This window comes from Petromyzon marinus, chromosome 62 (genome assembly GCF_048934315.1).
Source record: "Petromyzon marinus isolate PM22_M1 ecotype Great Lakes invasive population chromosome 62, UKy_Petmar_22M1.pri1.0, whole genome shotgun sequence".
NCBI classification, from domain to species: domain Eukaryota; kingdom Metazoa; phylum Chordata; class Hyperoartia; order Petromyzontiformes; family Petromyzontidae; genus Petromyzon; species Petromyzon marinus.
In genome coordinates this window covers 1,276,682-1,290,888 of record NC_133728.1, presented here as the reverse complement: position 1 = coordinate 1,290,888, position 14,207 = coordinate 1,276,682, and the positions used below count along the sequence as shown (strand labels likewise).

The window sequence follows — 14,207 nt, the reverse complement described above, 5'->3', positions numbered from 1 at the left end:
ACCAACTCGGCCATCACTCACGAAACCAGTCGCTCACTAAACTCGGGCAATGTTCCTTTCATTTCAGGCGCAAGATTCTCTGAATTACTGCGCAGACTTCCGAGGTGAGGCCATTATCTTCATAATTCATTGCCAAACAACCATCCGCAGGAGTGCACGCAGACACGCAGACACAGACAAAGCTCACCCGTGCGGTATACAGAGCCCGCTGGGGCAAGTGCTGCGAGCGAGTATCGAGCTGGCGCCTACAAAGGCCGGCACGGCGCCCGGATGGGGGCCTTGGTGCAACAAACACCGCGCCCGGCCGCCTTTGTCTCCCCACCGAAGCATAAATCAGAGCCGAGACAGTCGAGTGGATATGAGAGCGGAGAGAAGCAACGAGAAGTCGGCGGGAAGACGAGGAAGCCTGCTGCACCGGCACACTCGGTGGAAACCAGCGGAGGAGTCGGCCCTCTGACCACCCCACACTCTGACCATGCCCTCTGACCCCCCCACACTCTGACCCCCCCACACTCTGACCCCACCCTCTGACCATGCCCTCTGACCTCCCACCCTCTGACCCCCCACACTCTGACCCCACCCTCTGACCCCGCCCTCTGACCCCGCCCTTTGAACCCACCATCTGACTCCGCTCTCTGACCCCGCCCTGACCATGCCCTCTGACCCCCCACTCTCTGACCCCCCACCCTCTGACCCCACCCTCGACCCCGCCCTCTAACCCTGCCCTCTGCCCGTGCCCGCTGTGATGTCGCCCTCCACCCCGCAGACCGGCCCACCCCACAGGCTGCCCACTGTCCCCACCACCCTCACCACCACCCTCACCACCACCCTCACCACCAGCCTCACCCTCACCACCACCCTCACCACCACCCTCACCACCCGGGTGGGGGCGCCGCCATGGCCGAGGGGGCGTTGTACGGAACTCAGCCGTGCCCCGGGGGGACGCCCGGACTCACGCCCGGACTCACGCCCACCCACTACGCCGACTGCCTGCCTCCAGAGGTGATCCCCTCCTCCTCATCCTCCTCCTCCCCCTCCATTTTCCTCCTCCTCGTCGTCCTCCCCCTCCATTTTCCTCCTCCTCGTCGTCCTCCTTCCCCTCCTCCTCCCCCCCGGGGGGGGCCCTCACACACAAAGACAAAAGTACCCCCCCCCTGTGTAGGCTTTACCGGGCTCCTTGGGGGTCAAGTGCTGGGAGCGAGCAGCTGTGGAGGGGGACGCCTATCGGTGCGGTGTTGTCCAGCACGCCCACCCGCCTTTGTCTCCGCCAGTGCTGGTGTTTACACACCGCACCAGGTGCTCAATTTGAGGCTGAGTCGACCTAGGGGCAAGCCCCACGACCCCCCCCGGCGTAGCCTCAATGGGCTGTTGGGGCAAGTGCCGTTAGCGAGCACTCAGAAGCTGTTGGTGGCCGCGATCGGGAATCCAACTCGGGCCTTTGCCAGGTTTGTAGCGTAGCAGCGCGCTGACCACTGCCCCATCGCTCCCTAGCACCGCCGCCGCCGCCGCCATCGTCCGGCTAATCCTCTCCGTCTTCTAAATTAACCCCTCCCCAGATCGCCTTCCAGTACTGCGAGCAGCCTGCGGCCTACATAGGCGAGGTTGGCCTGGTGGAGTCAGCGGGGCCTCCCTACGGCCTCTCGCAGTTCCCGGCCTTCCACTCGGCCAATCTCGACCAAGGGCTGGACAACAACCACCACCACCACAACAGCCACCACAACCACCACCACCTCGCCCACAACCTGCACAGCCTCCACCAGGAGGGGCCGATCAACAGCGGAACCACCTACACGGTAAGGCGGCATTCTTCATTGCCAAGGTCACTGGCGGCCCCTGGTGTGGCCTTCAGTGCGGCCCTCCCTGACAGTACACAAAGAGTGAGAACACCCCTCGTCCTCGTCATTGTCCTCGTCATTGTCCTCGTCATTGTCCTCGTCATTGTCCTCGTCATTGTCCTCGTCATTGTCCTCGTCATTGTCCTTGTCATCGTCATTGTCCTCGTCATCGTCATTGTCCTCGTCATCGTCATTGTCCTCGTCATCGTCATTGTCCTCGTCATCGTCATTGTCCTCGTCATTGTCATCGTCATCGTCATCGTCATTGTCATCGTCGTCATTGTCATCATCGTCATTGTCATCGTCGTCGACGTCATCGTCGTCGGCCTGCTGTCAAACCCCCCAGTGGTTTTAAATGTGTGGCAGCCCTCGCTCACTGATTGATGTCTTACTGGCGAAAGTCAACATGAGCCAAAAGCACAGCAGTAAAGGAGGAGATGGGAGGTCTCATGATGGAGCTGCCCGCCCCGAGCTCTCAATGCCCTGATAGTGGCATTGTCTTTGTGCTGTTCGCCTCTTGGCATTGTCCTCTGGTCTCTAACGCTGTTAGTGAGACGAGGCTCTAAAGGAAGCTGTCTCTTGTGTGTACCAATCGGTTTCAAAGACAACGCATCATCATGTACTGCCAGAGCATCGTTTTATGTTTGCATGTTCACCACAAGTACGTGCGGTTAATGCAGACAGGATTCCTTGCAAAGAGGTTTCTGTTTGGTGTTTAAACATCTTAACACAACAGTTTTATTGCCAAAAAGGGTAAAAACCTATTCTTATAAGGAGGAGATGGTGTTGGAGGTCAGTCCTTAAGTCTTTCACTTGAAAAGAAAAAATATTGATGTTGATTGGCTGCGGCTCTGTAATCATCTACTCAGTGGGCTGAATTTGATTGATGTTGATTGGCTGCGGCTCTGTAATCATCCACTTAGTGGACTGAGTTTGATGGATGTTGATTGGCTGCGGCTCTGTAATCATCTACTCGGTGGGCTTGAGTTTGATTGATGTTGATTGGCTGCGGCTCTGTAATCATCCACTCAGTGAGCCGAGTTTGATTGCTGTTGATTGGCTGCGGCTCTGTAATCATCCACTTAGTGGGCTGAGTTTGATGGATGTTGATTGGCTGCAGCTCTGTAATCATCCACTCAGCAGACACTCAGCATAACAATCAAATTACGAATAATTATATTATAAATACATTGCTAGAATGCATTGTATATGGACTAATTAAACGAGATCAATACATTCTTTACTACAAATGTTTGCTTTGTTCATTAGGAAACTCAACTTTCTTAACTTACATGTTTACCTGCATTGGCGGTTGTTGGCAGATAGACCTTTTTTTTTATCCCCGTGATTTTTTAATAATCTGCGCCCATCCTCCACGTCATGAGCACGGAGAATCGAGAGTGTCGTAGTTGTTTATTTGCGCGGATTAATGAGGCAGTGGCTCCATCATCAACACCACCATCATCATCTATAACACAACCATCATCTTCATCAACACCACCACCATCTTCATCAACACCACCATCTTCATCAACACCACCACCATCATCAACACCACCACCATCATTATCATCAACACCACCACCATCATTATCATCAACACCACCACCATCATTATCATCAACACCACCACCATCATTATCATCAACACCACCACCATCATTATCATCAACACCACCACCATCATTATCATCAACACCACCACCATCATTATCATCAACACCACCACCATCTTCATCAACACCACCACCATCTTCATCAACACCACCACCATCTTCATCAACACCACCACCATCATCACCAACACCACCACCATCATCATCAACACCACCACCATCTTCATCAACACCATCTTCATCAACACCACCACCATCTTCATCAACACCACCACCATCATCACCAACACCACCACCATCATCACCAACACCACCACCATCATCACCAACACCACCACCATCATCACCAACACCACCACCATCATCACCAACACCACCACCATCTTCATCAACACCACCACCATCATCAACATCACCACCATCATCATCAACACCACCACCATCATCGGCAGCAGCACCATCACCTTCATAGATGCTGCTCGCTTAACAGCACTTGCCCCAACAGTGCGTCACAGGCTACACAATCTGTCATTCCCGTGTCCGTGCGTGCAGGCGCGCGTGTTCGAGGCGCCCCTGTACAGCGCGTCCGCCCGGGTCGGCCTGGGGGCCCCCTACGCCGGATTCGAGGGGTTCCTGAGTGGGGGGGGCCCATCCGCCTACAGCCCCCAGGGGGAGGTCCACGATGGCCTCCTGGACCTGAGCGTCGGCCACGCGGACGCGGGCAGGGAGACGCTGCCCGAGGTGAGGCGAGCAGCATCACCAGCAGCATCACCAGCAGCATCACCAGCAGCAGCAGGAGCAGCATCACCAGCAGCAGCAGGAGCAGCATCACCAGCAGCAGCAGGAGCAGCATCACCAGCAGCATCACCAGCAGCATCACCAGCAGCAGCAGGAGCAGCATCACCAGCAGCATCACCAGCAGCATCACCAGCAGCTTCATTATCAGCGTCGTCACTAGCGTCATCATCAGCAGCAGTGTCATCAGTAGCAGCATCGGCAGCAGCAGTAGCATCAGCAGTGTCAGCAGCAGCATCAGTAGCAGCAGCATCAATATAATCAGCGTCATCATCAGCAGTACCATCACAGTCTTCATCACTTGCTCGCTAACTCACTCTGTCTCTCTCTCCCCGTGTGCGTCTCTCTGTCCCCGTGTCTCTCTCTCCCCGTCTCGTTCATACGTAGAGGAGTCCCTTATTCTGATGCTGATGTATCCTCCTCCTCCTCTAGGGCTACATATTTGGAGCAATCAGCACTGGCTATGGCTTCACGGGGGTCGAAGGTCAGAGCTCGCCAGACCTTCCGGGCGACTCTGCGGAGGAGCAGTGGATGCTCGGCTCAACCGGGACGCAGCAGCAACCGCCACCTCCTCCGCCTCCTCATCCACCTCCTCATTGAGCGAGGGTTCTCCTGTCTCGGCGTCGGCTGCAGCAGCTGCAGCATTAGCAGAAGCAGCAAACCCGACGAGCACAACTATCATCATCATCAGCAGCAGCAGCTGCTACATCAGACACACAAACAACATCAGCAGCAGCAGCAGAATCGGGACCAGCAGCTGCATTAGACGCACTATTATGGTGCCTTTGATTATGGTGATGGTGGTGGTGATAATGTTGGTGGTGTTGATGATGGTGCTGTTGGTGATGACAACGATGGTGGTAACGATGACAGCGGCTGTGGTGTTGACGCATCATCCGACAGTTTTTTTGTCCTTTTCCCCCGCACCTGCAATTAGCACGGTTGGCTACGTACGGTGGTGCGAAAGAGGTTCAACACACACTCAACATATATCAACAACTGCCACCATCTACTGTCAAGATGCACATCCACTGTGATCCCCACTGCATGAACTCCAGCTACAATACTCCCCCTATTGAGACATCCAAACCACTGTGAACCCCACTGGATGAACTTCAGATACAATGCTCCTCCTATTGAGACATCCAAACCACTGTGAACCCCACTGCATGAACTCCAGCTACAATACTCCCCCTATTGAGACATCCAAACCACTGTGAACCCCACTGGATGAACTTCAGATATGACCCTCCCCTATTGTAGGCATCAAAACCACTGAACCCCAGGGGATGAATTCCATATACAACACTCCACCCATGTTAGATATCCAAACCACTGTGAACCCTAGGGGATGAACTCCAGGTATGACACTCTCCCCCATTGTAGACATCCAAACCATTGTACAAAGATCCACCCATATACTTCCCTATGGCGTTTATGAATTTTAATATAATTATTATTTCTAAAAATTATGTAACGATTGTTAATTAATTCACATTTCGGGATGTTTACTTGTGGGGTTAAAGACGTGCGTGTGTGGGGTAGAGTGGGTGAATAAAGTCTTAAAATGTGATTTAGATATACTTTTAAAATATATATTGTGGTGGAAGCTTAAAGGAGCAAGCCCCTGCAGTTGCCCATCTGGCAAGAGCAGCAGCAGCCGGGGGGGGGGGGGGGGTGGTGGTGGTGACGGTGGTGCTGGTGGTTCTTCTGTGTACATAACAGGGGGTGTGGGAGAATCTCGAAGAGGGCGTGCGAGTTACCGCCGCTTTACCCCCACCACACGTGGCCTGACCGAACGTAGACTTTTATTTTATAGACATTACACGGGCAGCGTCTCGCTTAACAACTGATATAGGTTCTGCGAACAATTTGCTCGTTATGAAAAATAAAAATAGATTTTACTCATTCTGTCAATAAAACAGGTGTTAAGATGTTCAGACACCAAATAGACACCTTTTGCAAGGAAACATCTGCATTAACCACACACGGTACTTGTGGTGAACATGCAAAGAAACTGATAATATATTATGTATTGTATTTGAAACTGATTGACCTACACCAGAGACAGCATTCCTTTGAAGAGAAACATCCTTTTTTAGAAGGCTGTCTTTAGAAGGCTGAGAGGTTTTCTGCTTCTGCTAATGCTGCTGATGACGTGTAGACTCATAGGCCTCGTGTAGACCCATAGGCCTCGTTTAGACCCATAGGTCTCGTGTAGACCCATAGGCCTCGTGTAGACCCATAGGCCTCGTGTAGACCCATAGGCCTCGTGTAGACCCATAGGCCTCGTGTAGACCCATAGGCCTCGTGTAGACCCATAGGCCTCGTGTAGGCCCATAGGCCTCGTGTAGGCCCATAGGTCTCGTGTAGGCCCATAGGCCTCGTGTAGACCCATAGGTCTCGTGTAGACCCATAGGTCTCGTGTAGGCCATAGGCCTCGTGTCACCCCCCCCCAGGCCTCGCATAGGCCAAAAGTCTCATGAAGGCCCATAGGCCTCGTGTAGGCCGCATGAAGTTGTGGGGTGTAGTTTCCCCACCCCGGTTCTGAAGGGAATACTTTTTTATGTACATAAAAGGGATTTTGGAATATAATATTTAAAGCATAGGATTTCATAGTCGATGCAATGATGTTTGTTTTCTCTCCAGAGTTAGGCCACGCGGTCCATGGTCGTTTTTCATGTCAACAAATTCTGGTCACACACTGCCGCTAAAGCAGCAACCAAGTTTACGCGGATAGTAGTATCATCATCATCGTTATTATTTACACATGGCCGGTCTATCAACCAGAATCTGACTGATATATACCGTATATCAAAAGATTGGCACGATTCCATAGATGTAAGGATGGTATTCGTGTGGCCAATGTATCAATCTGAATGTGACCGACATATCCGGTCGATAAACCGGCACATATGGACTATGATGCCTGTGAAAACGTGGCAATCTCGTCGGCTTTTTACAAATATGGATTCGGATGATTTTATATATATTTTAATTTCGTGTTGTTTTTTAAAGTTGTGGTTTAAGTTTAAATGAGAAAGGTATATATATCAAGCGTTTTGTACAACCTGTGGCTCACAGAGCCAGACCAGAGCACAAAGATAACAGGAATGTGATTCGAGTGGGAGACTTGCGGAGCCACGCGAAGCCACGCGGAGCCAGACTCCATGTAGTGGATCATCGCTATCAGCCAATCGGTTGCGCTGCGGAGGCAAGTGGGCCCAGCGTTGGTCTCGCGGTTCCAACCCCATGCCAACTTTGGCCTAGCGGTTCTTGCCACATACCAACGTTGGACCAACGTTGGACCAACGTCGGTCTCGCCGTTACAACCACATGCTAACGTTGGTCTATCGGTTCAAACCATATCCCAACGTTGAACTAACCTTGGCCTAGTGGTTCCAACTACATGCCAACGTTCAGACCAACGTGAGTCCAGCAGTTAAAAACCAACGTTGGCGCAATGTTGAGCCAACGAGATGGCGGTCCTACAGAGCAAAGCGGCTAAGTGGTGGTGCCTTCATCCAGCAGCGGATTGAAGGCGGGGGGGGAGGGTCGTGTAACTCGGTGTGCTTCTCAGGTGGGGAGGCTACGTGGTGGGACCCCTATTGGGGGTGGTGGTACGCGAGGTGATTGATAAATGTGCGTGAAGTCGTCGCACGCGAGAGCCATTGGTGTATGGTCATGTTGTACGAATCTGCCAGCAATAAAATGACGATGATGAAAAAAAATTGTAAAATGGGAACCTAGAACAATCTAAAAAGACCTTTTTATAAACTCGTAAACAATGTGGTTTCAAAGAGTACACAAATAACGTCATGCATGTGGTCCGTTTAAATTTAGTTTTTGTATTCGCTTGCAAGTTGCGTCGCTAGTTAGGGATATACCTCACAAATGGACAACTGGCTATGAAAATGTCGATGTTCATCAATTCATACATTTGTTTCTCAGAACCATGTTGGGTCAGGAAAAGGGAGAGGCTGGGTTGGTTACTCGGTTGAAACTAAATTCAACAAAGTGGGGTCACAGTACAGTAGAACCGCTCTTGACCATTCTTTTGTTCACAACTCGTGGCTTAACGACCTCCTTAGAGCCCTGTGTTGTTCGCTTAACGACCTCCTTAGAGCCCTGTGTTGTTCGCTTAACGACCTCCTTAGAGCCCCGTGTTGTTCGCTGAACGACCTCCTTAGAGCCCCGTGTTGTTCGCTTAACGACCTCCTTAGAGCCCCGTGTTGTTCGCTTAACGACCTCCTTAGAGCCCCGTGTTGTTCGCTTAACGACCTCCTTAGAGCCCCGTGTTGTTCGCTTAACGACCTCCTTAGAGCCCCGTGTTGTTCGCTTAACGACCTCCTTAGAGCCCCGTGTTGTTCGCTTAACGACCTCCTTAGAGCCCCGTGTTGTTCGCTTAACGACCTCCTTAGAGCCCCGTGTTGTTCGCTTAACGACCTCCTTAGAGCCCTGTGTTGTTCGCTTAACGACCTCCTTAGAGCCCTGTGTTGTTCGCTTAACGACCTCCTTAGAGCCCTGTGTTGTTCGCTTAACGACCTCCTTAGAGCCCCGTGTTGTTCGCTTAACGACCTCCTTAGAGCCCTGTGTTGTTCGCTTAACGACTTCCTTAGAGCCCTGTGTTGTTCGCTTAACGACCTCCTTAGAGCCCTGTGTTGTTCGCTTAACGACCTCCTTAGAGCCCCGTGTTGTTCGCTTAACGACCTCCTTAGAGCCCCATGTTGTTCGCTTAACGACCTCCTTAGAGCCCCGTGTTGTTCGCTTAACGACCTCCTTAGAGCCCCGTGTTGTTCGCTTAACGACCTCCTTAGAGCCCCGTGTTGTTCGCTTAACGACCTCCTTAGAGCCCCGTGTTGTTCGCTTAACGACCTCCTTAGAGCCCTGTGTTGTTCGCTTAACGACCTCCTTAGAGCCCCGTGTTGTTCGCTCAGTGACCATCCCCCTGTTCACGACTCGTGGCTTAATGACGAGCATGCAATCGCCAGTTTCGGCCAATCGGTGAGCTATGAAGTGGTCTGTCCAAGCCTCGGCCAATCGGCGTCGTCCATTCATGAGCCTTGTAACGGGGGGGGGGGGGGGGGGAATAGTTTACATTCGACATCCGCTGTGCTTTGAAGTGTACAAATATCTCTTGAATTGCAGGTGTCGCTTGCACTTGCCAATGACGAGCTTCACGACGGAATCGCTCCAATTGCCGTCGTTAAGAGGAGGTTCTGTCAAGGTTGAGAAGCAAGCTGCCTGTGAATCAAATCGAACTCGACTCACGTAGCACAATTCGTGCATGAAATGGCAACGCAAAGTGCTTTACAAGACAACTCAAAAGCCACCGACACAATTTCAGCGACAATAAGATGGAATACGTGAACAACAAAAACAAAGAGAGACGTTACAATGAAGTAAAGGTGTAATAAAGGTGTAATAAAAAGCGCACTGAGCACACCGTCAGGTGCATCCGAATTAAAAAGGCAATGTAAAGAGGGCACGTGCTTTAAGATGTGTTTTCTCTTGTTTTAAACCCATCCACTGGTCCCAACGCCCTCATCCCCAGACGTTTATTATCATTGTGGTTTCCCCAACGTCCTCGCTGTCCCGTCGCGTTAACGCGGCTCGCAACACGCGCCCTGAGGACCCCCGCGGGGTTCACCCCCGTGCCGTGAGGACCCCCGCGAGGTTCACCCCGTGCCGTGAGGACCCCCGTGCCGTGAGGACCCCCGTGCCGTGAGGACCCCCGCGAGGTTCACCCCCGTGCCGTGAGGACCCCCGCGAGGTTCACCCCCGTGCCGTGAGGACCCCCGTGCCGTGAGGACCCCCGTGCCCTGAGGACCCCCGCGAGGTTCACCCCCGTGCCGTGAGGACCCCCGCGAGGTTCACCCCCGTGCCGTGAGGACCCCCGCGCCGTGAGGACCCCCGCGCCGTGAGGACCCCCGCGCCGTGAGGACCCCCGCGCCGTGAGGACCCCCGCGCCGTGAGGACCCCCGCGCCGTGAGGACCCCCGTGCCGTGAGGACCCCCGTGCCGTGAGGACCCCCGTGCCGTGAGGACCCCCGCGGGGTTCACCCCCGCGTCTTCCTGCACGGGGACATTCCCCGTGCAGCTCCATGCGGCACACGGCCGCTTCAATCAATGCGGGCAGCAGCAACAACAACAAGAACTTAGTTGTCGATGTGTTTGTGTTTATCCCTTGTGATGGCACTTTGCAGGATGAACGTTGAGACGTACAAGAGGCACCGGAGTGGCTTGTCTCACTTGGTCTGTCGTAAGGGTGAGGCACAAGGGGTTGACGGCTCTGTGGTGGTGACATTGCCTCTCTCACCACCCCCCACGCGCCCACGGGCGGGAGAATTCCCGTGCCAAGTGTTGCAAGGGAACAAGAAATGCCGAAAGTAAATATTGTTTTTGGATGGTAGCGACTGTCTGCTGAGTGTGCTCGAGTGCGAGCCCGTGTTTGTCTTGGCGCTAATAGGCGCTCGCAAACACCACTTGCCCGATAAGCCTCATTATACCAACAGACACCCCTGCGTGTGTGATTGTGTGTGCTGAGGGTGTGTATTGTGTAAAGACGATAGGGGGTATTGGTTAGCGCTCTGCGCTACGAACACGGCCACCCGGGTTCGATTCCCGCTCACGGCCAACACCACAGGTGACGATTATCTGAACCGGTCCTGGGCCTCCCCTAGGTCGACTCGGCCTCAATTGAGTACCTGGTGCGGTGTGTAGTAAACATCGCCACTGGGGAGACAAAGGCGGCCGGGCGCGTTGCTGGCCACCAACCCCCTCGTGTGCCACAGTGCCGGTAGCCTTCAAGGGTGCTGCTAGCCCCAACAGTCTGTTAAGGCTACACGGGGGACCTTTGCCTTCATTTTGTGAGTCCGTGTGCGCGAATGAGTGAGTGGGGGAGACAAAGGCGGCCGGGCGTAGTGTTGGCCACCCCCCCCCCCCCCCGTGTGCCCTACCGGCCTTCATAGTTGCTGCTGCTGCTACTCCCTGACAGCACTTGCCCCAACAGTCTGTTAAGGCTACACGGGGGGGGGGGGGGGGGGGCTTTTGTCTGTGTGTTTTATTTGGCCACGAAACACGAAGATCAGCCCGTGTCGGTTCGGGCCGAGTGCTGTTAGCGAGCAGCGCCTCCGTGACGCGGTGTGGGTTGGGAACGGTGGCCCAGCAGAGATGCGCGCCGCGTCTCGAACCCGGCCACGCCACTTCCACTCCCGCTCACGGGCCCCAACATTCCAGCGAAGAATCTGAATCTGCCCGAGGCCTCCCCCGGGATCCACTGGGCCTAGAACGAGCGCTTGGCGTGGTATGTGAACATCGGCGGTCTCGACCACGCCACCGTCCTGGCCTTAATAGGTGCTCACGGACAGCAGTCTGTGTAGGCTGCATGGGGGATCTTTGTGTTTGCCGCTATGCGAGACCGGTCACTGGGGAGGAGGCTGGTAGCTAGACCGGTACGGCCTGGGAGTAATAAACGTATACTCTACCAGGAACTAAAATCGTTTTATTGTTACTGGGTGTCGGGTCTCACTGAGCCGTGAAGCCACCTGGCCATCACACATTATAGCTCGTCATCAACGTGTGGAAATTCACAGCAGTCAAATACTCCAAAGGCGTGGTGGTGGTGATGTGGAGTCTAAATGTGGAGGGGAAAACCGGAGGACACGGAGAAATATCCACGCGACCACAGAGAGAGAGACGCAAAATCCAAATATACAGCAGCAGGCATCAGTCAGCGTAGGGATCGAACCCACGACCTCCTGCATACCACCAGGCGAGGTAGTTAACATCTCCTAGCCACCGTGATGATGATGAGAGAGAGAGACGACTTCCTGTACACCAGGCGAGGTAGTTAACATCTCCTAGCCACCGTGATGATGATGAGAGAGAGACACGCAAACTCCAAATATACAGCAGCAGGCATCAGTCAGCGTAGGGATGGAACCCACGACCTCCTGTACACCAGGCGAGGTAGTTAACATCTCCTAGACACCGTGAAGATGATGAGAGAGAGAGAGACACGAAAACTCCAAATATACAGCAGGCGACCTCCTGTACACCAGGCGAGGTAGTTAACATCTCCTAGCCACCGTGATGATGATGAGAGACAGCGACACGCAAACTCCAAATATACAGCAGCAGCAGGAATTTTAATCCGAAGGGCCCTTAGAGGGAGAGTCCCAGGGTTTCCCGGCGCCGGGAAACTGACCGCCCCTCACAAGACTGGTCACTTTGCGGTGCCATTAGAATTGGCTTCAAGTATGGGCGCAGAAATAAAAAGATTCCCTGGGCCAACTGCAATGAGTTACTCACGACATTGGGGGGGGGGGGGGGGGGGAGGACGAGGTAACGGTGGGGGGGTAAGGCGGTAAGTACAGGTAGGTACACGCCTTTGAAGTAAAGGGAATATAAAGAGTGGCCCGGGACGATTTTGGTCTCTTGTCTTCAACCTCCGGGCCGCCGAGACCCTCTCCCTGCCGTCCTGCCTCCGTGTGATGCCAGCGAGTGCCGCTACGAGGCAGTGATGGGTGAAGTCCTTCTCCCTCTGAATCTCACAGCGTCCGTGCGACGCGCACTAACACACACACTTCAAATAAACCTACCATTACAATTATAGACTGATCATTTCTTTGTCAGTGGGCAAACGTACAAAATCAGCAAGGGGATCAAATACTTTTTTATCCCCCTCACTGTACGTTCAACCACACTATAAGCGCACACGGACATCGCGTTCAATTATCTTTGGTAAAAAAATGTTTTTTTAAACGAGTCGAGAATGCAAGTAATGAAGGGATAAGCTCATTTGCAAGGATCGCCTGGGTCACCAGCACGACAAGAGCTCTACAATATCCCTGGAACAATTTTTTTTCTACCTTGCGAGTATCAAAGTATGCAGCCCTTTCTGGCACTCAAACAGCAGTTGTGTTAAGAGGCGCACACACCAAATAGATTATGGCTTTTGCAAGGAATCAAGTGACTGCGTTAACCACACCACGGTGCCTGTGTTTAACGTGCAAACAAAACGTGCTCCGATAATATTATTATTAATAATAATACATGATGCATTGTCTTTGAAACGGACTGTCCTCCAGCAGAGGCAGCAGCAGCAGCATCCTTTTTGACGGCATCGCCTCCCCACCAGTGTCACAGCAAAGAAAAACGTCAAAGAGGCGAACACCTCTCGTGAGCGTCGGTTGGCCACGTGCGAGAGAAATTGTGCACACGAAGACAAAACAAAGACAAAAGATCGCCCGTGTAGCCTGTAACAGACTGTAGGGGCAAGTGCTGTTAGCGAAGTGGGTTGCCAGCACCACGCCCGGCCGCCTTTGTCTCCCCAGTGGCGATGTTGACTACACACCGCACCAGGTACTCATTTGAGGCCGAGTCGACCTAGGGGAGGCCCAGGGCCGGTTCGGATCATCGTCACCGGCGGTGTTGGCCGTGAGCGGGAATCGAACCCGGATTGCCAGGTTCACAGCGCAGCGTAGCGGTAACCGCTACACGACCGCTACACGTACACACACAACAACAATAACCGCCATTCGCCACTAAGTGGCGGTGACGTCACCACGACGCTTGTGCCAGGCCATGTGCACCTTGAGGCCACGTGAAGTGTCGAACGCCCGCTGGCAGGAGGTCACGGGGCAGACCCAGCAGGTGCCACGGGTCGACTGACTGAGATGACTGAGATGAGTGGCTGATGCACCACCTGTGCCCCCTACTGTGCCAACCTGCTGTGATTTAGCCACCCGGCGCTCCGCTCGTTGTTGTGAGCGTCGCTCCTCCGCCCTCCGTTGTTGTTGGAGGGCGACTGCCTCCAACTGCCCAGTAGCGTCCTTCACGAGCCTCCTCCACAGAGGCCGATCTTGACACCGCTGGTACCAGTCATCGGCAAGTCCACTCAGCTCCACGTCCTCCTGTACCACATCACTCCATCTCTTCTCTAGCCCGGGCCGCGCCCG

General features: G+C 53.6%; 1 protein-coding gene across 2 annotated transcripts in view; it reads left to right on the top strand.

Moving 5' to 3' along the window:
• LOC116955884 (uncharacterized) overlaps positions 1 to 8,169 on the top strand; it is a 64,006-nt gene extending 55,837 nt beyond the window's left edge. For both annotated transcript variants that reach the window (XM_032977213.2, XM_032977214.2), the window contains exons 3-7: positions 68 to 104; positions 767 to 1,002; positions 1,557 to 1,793; positions 4,004 to 4,192; positions 4,679 to 8,169. In XM_032977213.2, the coding sequence (XP_032833104.2) occupies positions 68 to 104; positions 767 to 1,002; positions 1,557 to 1,793; positions 4,004 to 4,192; positions 4,679 to 4,846 (867 nt within the window). In that variant the 3' untranslated portion in view covers positions 4,847 to 8,169. The remainder of the gene's footprint in view (positions 1 to 67; positions 105 to 766; positions 1,003 to 1,556; positions 1,794 to 4,003; positions 4,193 to 4,678) is intronic.
• Positions 8,170 to 14,207: the final 6,038 nt, after the last annotated feature.